The sequence below is a fragment of the Mesoplodon mirus genome (assembly GCF_964341445.2).
Source record: "Mesoplodon mirus genome assembly, chromosome: 7".
NCBI classification, from domain to species: domain Eukaryota; kingdom Metazoa; phylum Chordata; class Mammalia; order Artiodactyla; family Ziphiidae; genus Mesoplodon; species Mesoplodon mirus.
The window spans coordinates 43660165-43668370 of NC_138983.1; the positions used below are offsets into that span (position 1 = coordinate 43660165).

Below are 8206 nucleotides of genomic sequence, written 5' to 3' on the forward strand. Positions count from 1 at the left end.
GTTTAATTGAAGCCACAGTCAAGTAGGGTCTGGTTAACTGAGGCTTTCTAGTAGGGGCTCTTTAGGCAAAGACCCTGTCCCACGGGCTTCTTAGCATTTCTATCAGTGCCCCAGAGCAAAGTACTTGGGGAACATAGACTGTGCTTGAGAACTAGAGCAGGTCTGCTCAGGGGAATTTGAAATGCCCACTAGTAGTATTCACTGTGACTCTGTTTCCTCCTAAAAATACAATAAGGGTAACAACAACACATATTTTTACAGCCTTTTACAATTGAAAGGCACTTTGACATGTCTTGTCTTTATCATAGCCTGTTTGCTCCTTGGATAGAGGAGACTCCATTTGGAGTCCAGGCTCCAGAGAGCAAGCAGGTGTATACACCACCTTCTGGAAAGAAAGTAGGGAGTGTGAGGTGTAAGCACATCCTAACACAGCTTCTCATGAAACAGGAAGAGGAACGCATCTGTGTCCCTTAACGCCAGCAAGCTTGAGGGTAGATGCTGTGAGGTATCATGATGAATAATGGCTACTATGTACCAGGTACCTGCCAGGCGCTGTGCCCTAAAAAAAGGCAAAAATACCCTATGTGATTGGTATGGATTTGCTGGGAGAGGTGTGTTGGAGAACAAAAGGCTTTTTGCAAACCAAACCTTAGATGCTGCAACCCGTAATAGATAAAACAAAACAAACGAACAAAAAGCAACTTCTCTGTTAAGTGATAGGTGTTGGTGGTGGAGCCCTCTTGACCCCTCTCTCTCCTCCCTTCACTCCGCACTCCTGTAGCCATGGAGACAGTTTGGGGGATGCCCAGAGCCATGCACAGCACAGCTGGGAAAACGGTGTGTTGAGAAGCACCACAAGGGGAGAGAGAAAGTGAAAGGGGCTGGGAAGGTAGCAGGGGAGTTGTTTTCCTGTGTGACACTGTGGCTCCTCGGACCGTGGGGGCTTTACCTGACCTCTTACCCTGTGCCGTGATAAAGCCCCTCCCCATCTGAGAATCTCTGTGACTGTGGGAGATAGCCTCACGCAGGCACGAATCTCCTTGTCTTTGCCTGGCACCCTTCCCAGGCTAGACACCTGCTGCTGGGAGAGGCGATTGTCCTGGACACTTTCCCCATTTTTCTCTATTTACATCCCACTGTGGAAGCAGAAAGGGAATCATAATTCTGCCTGCTTCCCTCCCCCAGCATCCTTGAGTCCTTGTAAAACACATCCCTGCCATTGAGCGCTCCGCCCGCAGACTTCAGGGAACGTTGAGAAGTCCGACCTCCTTGCAGCATCTCTCTCCCTCTTGCTGGGCCCTGACAGATATTGATTTAGCAGAGACATGAATAGCTTGGGGAACTCACCTTGCCCTGAATTCTGCAGCAACCTCTCAGCGATGTTTGGCGAGGGCTCAGGAGCTTGTCATCTATCATACTCACCTTTCATATTCCGGACAGCCTCCCTGGATGTTTTCCTATCTTGTCACTGCTAATAGAGCCCTTACCTGTTAGAGGGCCCTGACAGCTTCTACCCTCCCTCCAGCACAACCCCCTCGAATAACAACAGCAATGAAAATGAATAAATAATTCAATTCAAAGCCTTGAATTTGAGTATCGATATAAAAGTATAATAGAAAAGCACATTGGCTTTGGAATTAGGCATAGATACAAATATAACCTCTGCATTTTTCTTAGCTATAAAATCGGGTGAGCTGCAGTTGCGACCTCATAGAACTGTGATTACCAATGAGACGATATGTAAAGTGTGCAGTGAGGCACCTGGCATGGGATAAGTGCTCAATAGGTATTAATAAGTGTGTGACTTGACAAATAAATTAATACAGAGGCAAATAGATAAATGAGCAGTAGAGCATAAGGCTTGGGGTTAGTTACCATTCTCTCTCCTTCCTTGCAGAGATAATAATTATTTCTAACCAACTTGCCTGTGGTCACTTGGAAACTCAGATCTGACATGAAGTCCAGACATATGCTTTAACCCCTAACCCAGAGGGCAGTAGATGGAAGTGGGTAAGAGCATGGGCAGTGGAGCCAGCCTACAGTGGATCCAATCCCAACAGTGACACTTGATAGTCATGTTACCTTGTGCAAGTCGCTTAACCTTGCTGTGCCTTGGTTTCGTCATCTGTAAAACAGAGATAGTAATAGTACCTGACTCATGGAGACTAAGGGAAGACTAAGACAATGCAAGAGCTTCACCCACTGCCTGGAATATGGTAAAGTGCTCCCTAAACTCGCTGGTGACAGAAAATTCTGCTGCTGCTATGACTACAGTCGGCTCCAAACAGACAGATTTCTACTTACCTCACTTCAGGAGAACCATCTCCAAACACTCCTCCTTCCCACCTCACTCTTAGATTGGACCCATCTGGATGGTACATGTCCCATTAACCCCCTGGGCTCACCCTGCCTTTTGGGGCAGCACACAAGGACTGCCAGATACTCCCAGGTACCACTCCAGGGGAGTCTGTTCCCCTGCACCCCCGGTTCGGCTTTCCTTCTCCTCCCCACAGCCTGGACCACTGAAGTCCAGGATGCCTGCAGGTTGAAACTCCCCTGGTTATTTCGCACATAGTATGTATGTATTCGCTTGTTTGCTGATTGCTGTCTTTGCATTTGCGCTGGAAAGTAAACTCCATGAGGATAGGGACTTTGCCTTATTTGTTTTTGTTGTATCCTCAGCACCTTGATGAGCTCTGTGCATGTAACAGTAGCACAATAAGCATCTGCTAAATGAGTAGATGTCCTCCTATATAATATGTCTTGACCAATGAACACCATCTGGGGAAAGCATCCCCCAAGCCTGTAGAGCAAGAGGCATTCACGAATCACCCCTTTCCTTCCTCATTATGAAATAGATGGTAGAGAGAGGAGATTCACTTGGTCCAGCACTCTATTTTTATAGAAAGGGCATTGAACCCTGAAGAGGGGAAAAGAAACACTTTTCCAAGAATATTAAATTTCTCCAGAGTTATATTTGCCTTTACTCAATCACATGTACCACCTGCTTATCTCCCTTTGTGCATGTCTAGTTTTTCCCCACTCCCTTGACTCTTCCCTTCCATCTACATTTCTCATAACTTTGGAAGCAGTTCTCTCAATAGATCTGCTTACTAGTGAGTCTATATCATGTTTCATCCCTTTAGCAAGGAAAGAGCTTTCTTTAACAGATTTGATGTTGTCTGCCTAACCAGTGAGATGTTTTAGCTGACAATAACTTGATTCAGTTTTTTACTGAGGTGTAAATTACATACAGTGAAATACACAAATCCTAAGTGTATGGGTTAACATGTTTTGATAGAGATATACACTTGTATAACATACACACATATCAAAAGAGAACATTTCCATTACCTCAAAATGATCCCTTGTGTCACTTCCAAGCAAATCACTATATCTCTTCAGAAGCAACCACTGCTCTGATTTCTATCAACATAACTTGGTTTTGCCTACTCAGGAGTTTTACAGAAATGGAATTATATGTACTCTTTTTTAGCTGGCTTCTCTTTGTATGTTTTTGAGACTCACCCGTGTTGTTGGATTTATCAGAAATTGCTCCATTTTATAACTGAGTAGTATTTCATTGTATGAATATACTACAACTTGTTTATCTGTTCACCGATTAATGGACATCTTGGCTCTTTCCAGGTTTCAGCTATTATGAAGAAAGCTATTTCGAACATATAAATCTTTTTGTGTGTACACAGGCTTTTAGTTTGACCTATCACATTTTTTTCTTGGGTAAACACCTGGAAGTGGAATTGCGGGGTTATAGGGCATGTCTAGGTTTACCTTTATAAGAAACTGCCAAAACTGCAAAGTAGCTGAATTACTTTACATTCCAACCAGCAGTGTGTGAAAGTGGTTGCCCAGTGTCACCGTTAACATCTCATATTGTCTTTTTAATTTTAGTCATTTTAGTAGAGGTCACAAGTTTCTCACTGTAGCATGATTTTGCATTTCTCCAATGACAGTTGATGGTAAGCACCTTATTATGTGTTTATTGGCCATTTAAAAATATTCCTATATTAAATATCTGCTTGAGTCTTTCACGCAACTTTCTTGCTTTAAAAATAATTGTTTATCCGTAAGTTATAGGAATTATTTGTAAGTTTTGAAGACAAGTCTTTTTTTTTTTTTTTTTGCGGTACGTGGGCCTCTCACCACTGTGGCCTCTCTCGTTGTGGAGCACAGGCTCCAGACGCGCAGGCTCAGGGCCATGGCTCACGGGCCCAGCTGCTCCGCGGCATGTGGGATCCTCCCGGACCGGGGCACGAACCCGTGTCCCTGGCATCGGCAGGCGGACTCTCAACCACTGTGCCACCAGGGAAGCCCGACAAGTCGTTTTTTAACAATATGGATTGTGACTATATTCTATCTGCCTGTGACTTTGTCTTTCCGTTGAATGGTATCTAAGAGTAGAATAAACTTTTTTTACTTTTCATGTTTTTTCAGTATTAGGAAATTCTTGCATATTCCAAGGTAATGATGATGTTCTTTTATGTTTTCTTTGGGAAGTTTCATAGTTTCAGCATTTATATTAAGGTCTATAATCCATTTTGAACAAATTATAATGTTGTGCAAGGTAAAAGCTGAGGTTCATTTTTTCCATATAAACAACCAGTTGTTCCAGTATCATTTATTGAAAAGATTACTTTTGCCCTGATTGAATTACCTTGGCAACTTTGTCAAAAATCAATTACACATGTAAGTGTGGGTCTTAATACTTATGCACTGTGTCTGATTACTGTAATTTTATAGAAAGTCTTGAAACCAGTGAAATTAAGTCCTTCAACTTTTTCTTTTTCAGAACTGTTTCTTCTATTTTGAATTGTTTGCATTTTTATATAAATTTTAGAATCAGGTTGGCAATTTCTACCCCCAAACCAAATGGGCTTTTATTGTGGTTGCACTGGATCTATAAATCAGTTTAGGAAGAATCATCATCTTAACAATACTGAGTCTCCCAATTCCAGTACAAGGTACATTTCTCTATTTATAAAGGGATTTCTTTTTTTTTTTCAGCAGCATTTTATAGTTTTAATTGTAGAGTGTTTGCATATCTTTCATATTTTTGATGCTAGAGCAAACTGCATTGTTTTTACTTTTTTTTTTTTTTTTTTTTTCAGGTGTACAATATTCTAATTGAGTAGTTAAGCAAAAATATTCCAGTTAAAGCAGACATTTTAATTTTAGCATTTTAAAGTCATTGTTTCCCCACACTGTCATGATTTTCCTAAAATCGAAATAGTCTAATAGAGGAATGCTAACCTTGGGACTCTATATACTCCCAGGAGGGTGACTGACTTGGCTGGCAATTAGTTTGATTATATTTTTTAAACGTTCTAAGGTGAATTATCAAATGATTCAGAATTACATGGCATGCAGTATCCAAAATTATGGCTCTGATGCATTTAGATTTACATTAAGAATAAGAAGTGTAATTCACATTCATTGTACACCCCGCCCCTCCCGCAAGAAAAAAATCACTACCTATTCAAGTTCTGGATCCGGTGCAGCATTAAGGGTTAAAACTGACCACTTTACCAGGCCTTCCCCACGTGCAAATAAATCCCTCCTGACAAGCAGTGACTATACAGTCTTCAAGAAAAATTAATACAGTCAGCCTCTCATGTGCTATCTTTTTACAGATGAGCGGCTCTAACAAGGGGACGTCTTCCATCCGAGGACACAGGGGCGTGCCCAAGGTTTTAGCTGGGTCCGTTTTGGTTTTAGTAACGAGGTTCAGTTTGTCGCTGCTCTTGCTAGAGATGTGTCCCATGCTGTGGTTTCGTTTGTGATCTTTCTCATGGTGCCTGTCCTTCCGGTCGTGTAGCGAGAGCGTCGCGAACTTGCTGACCCCGGAAGCGATGGCGCCGTCCGCGACGCTGCCCTTGCTGCCGGTGCCGGAGACGGCGGAATGCGGGAGGCTGTTGGACCGCGGCAGGGGAGGGGGCGCCGGGTTGCCGGGGGTCGTGACGCTGTTGCCAGTGCTTCCGGCAGGAGGACTCGTGGCGTTCATGACATTCGTGTGCGTCCTTGCTCTGGAGAGGGGCTGGTGGGGGAAAAGGATGTCTTCCGTGAGGTCCCATAAGCAGAGCTGCGTGTCCTGGCCCACGGAGCCAAACCGGTACGTGACACTGACGGGGCGGCTCTCGGTCGAGTTCCGCTTGGACAGCCGGGACTGGGTGCTGTTTGCTCGGTCTCGCCCGAAGTGCAGAAGGTCCTGGAAGTCCTCGTCACTGCCACTGAGCTCCATAGGGTCGCTCTCTTCCACACTGGTGGTGTAGGGATCAAACGCCACCACGCTGACCCAGGACTTGTGCCCGTGGCCCCGCGCGATCACGCGGCCGTCTCCGAAGGACCAGACGGTCACGAGGTCGTCCTCCCCGCCCGTCACGACGTACTTGCCGTCCGGGCTCCAGCACACGCACAGCAAGCCTCCAAAGTAGCTTTTCATGGTGCCGTGCAGCTCCACCGAGTCAAAGTTGAACACCCGCAGGAAGCCGTCCTGGCTCACGCACGCCAAGAACTTGCCATTTCCTCATTAAATAGTTTGCTAGTTTCTTTTTTGATTGGGTCTATAAGCTGGACTTGGCCTGCGGAAAAGCCCACTAGGAGAGAGACACTTTCTGCTGTGGCTGTTAGGTGGTTGAAGTCATGACAAGTAGGCTGTGTTCCTTTGTATATCCTTTTATCTATTGGTTTACTCAAGTCAGCAGCCTTGCGGACCCCCTTGTAGATATAGAAGTAGAGCTCCCGGCCCACATTGAAGCAGAGGCGGTCGCCGTTGCCAGACTGGTCGTTGAGGTTTACGAAGGAGACGCGGACAGGGTTGGATCCTTGCGAGTTGAAGGGCACCCGGTTGGGCCGGCTGTACTCCGAGTGCGGCAGCAGCTTGTACCTGTTTTTACTTAATATCATATTCTAATTGTTGCTACTTTGTAGAACAAAACTGATTTTTGTATACTGTTTCTTTGATAAACTCACTTATTCTAGTACTTATTTTTTTAATTCCTTAGAATTTCAACATAACAAGCATGTTGTCTGAATTTTTTTTCCTTTCTACTCTTTATGTCTATTTCTTTCCTGTGAATTATTTTACTGGCTAATACCTTCAGTAAAATGCTGAGTTGCAGTAATAAGAGTAAACATCCTTACATTTTCACAATCTTACATATTTCACCACTAAGTAATATGTTAGTTGTAGGTTTTGCATATCTGACTTTTATCTGGTTAAGGAAGCTTCCTTCATTTCCTAGTTTGCTGAGTTTTTATCATGACTAGGTATTGAATATTTTAAATAATTTTTTCATCTACTGAAATGATCATAAAATATTTTCTCTTTTATTCTTAATGTAATGAATGACAATGATTTATGAATGTTAAACCAACCCAAATTTTATTCTTAATGTATTGAATGACAATGATTTATGAATGTTAAACCAATGTTAAACTGCATTTGTTCCTGATATATTATTACTTTGACATATTGCTAGATTTTATTTGGTAATGTATTTTTGAGGATTTTCGCATCCCTGCTCGTGAGGCAAATTAGTCTATAGTTTTCTGTTCTCATCTTTGTCGGTTTTGGCATCAGGTTAGTGTAGGCCTCTTATATTTTCTAAAAGAGTTCATATAAGATTGGTATTATTTCTTCCTTATATGTTTGATAAAATTCACCAGTGAACGCATTTGGCCCTTGAGTTTTCTTGGTGGGAAGATTGTTAACTATAAAATCAATTTATTTAATGAATAAAGGGCAATTTTAGAATTTATTTTTGTGTCAGCTTGGGTAATTTGTGTCTCTCAAGGGATTTATCAATTACATCTAATTTATCCGGTTTATGGGCATACAGTTGTTCATTCTATTTATGCTAGTCTCTTACTATGCATTCATTGTTTATGTAGCATTTCTAATGATGCCTATGCTTTCATTTCTGATGTTGGTAATTTGTGTTTTCTCTGACTTTTTTCAAGATTCATCTGGCTTGAAGCTTATCAATTTTATTGATTTTTTTAAAATGGACCAACTTTTGCTTTTTTTGATATTTTCTGCTGTTTGTTGACTTTCTTCTTCATTAATCTCCACTCTAATCTTTATCATTTCCATGGATTTGCTATTAGAAAGCCTTGGGTTTTCATTTTAGTTCTGCCACTGGTTAGCTTAAGCAGGCTTAAGAAATCTACTTACCCTCTCTGAAAC

At 42.4% G+C, this 8206-nt stretch overlaps 2 protein-coding genes across 2 annotated transcripts; both read right to left on the minus strand.

The window, feature by feature from the left end:
* Nucleotides 1-5437: 5437 nt before the first annotated feature.
* LOC309808174 (WD repeat-containing protein 20-like) lies at nt 5438-6460 on the minus strand (the record flags this gene model as incomplete). Its single annotated transcript, XM_082628191.1, has 1 exon — nt 5438-6460. The coding sequence occupies one exon, from the start codon at nt 6458-6460 to the stop codon at nt 5522-5524; it is 939 nt and encodes a 312-aa protein (XP_082484317.1). The 3' UTR covers nt 5438-5521.
* Nucleotides 6461-6516: 56 nt separating this feature from the next.
* Nucleotides 6517-6924, minus strand: LOC309807955 (WD repeat-containing protein 20-like; the record flags this gene model as incomplete). Its single annotated transcript, XM_082627977.1, has 1 exon — nt 6517-6924. One exon carries the CDS (start codon nt 6922-6924, stop codon nt 6517-6519), a length of 408 nt encoding a protein of 135 aa, XP_082484103.1.
* Nucleotides 6925-8206: the final 1282 nt, after the last annotated feature.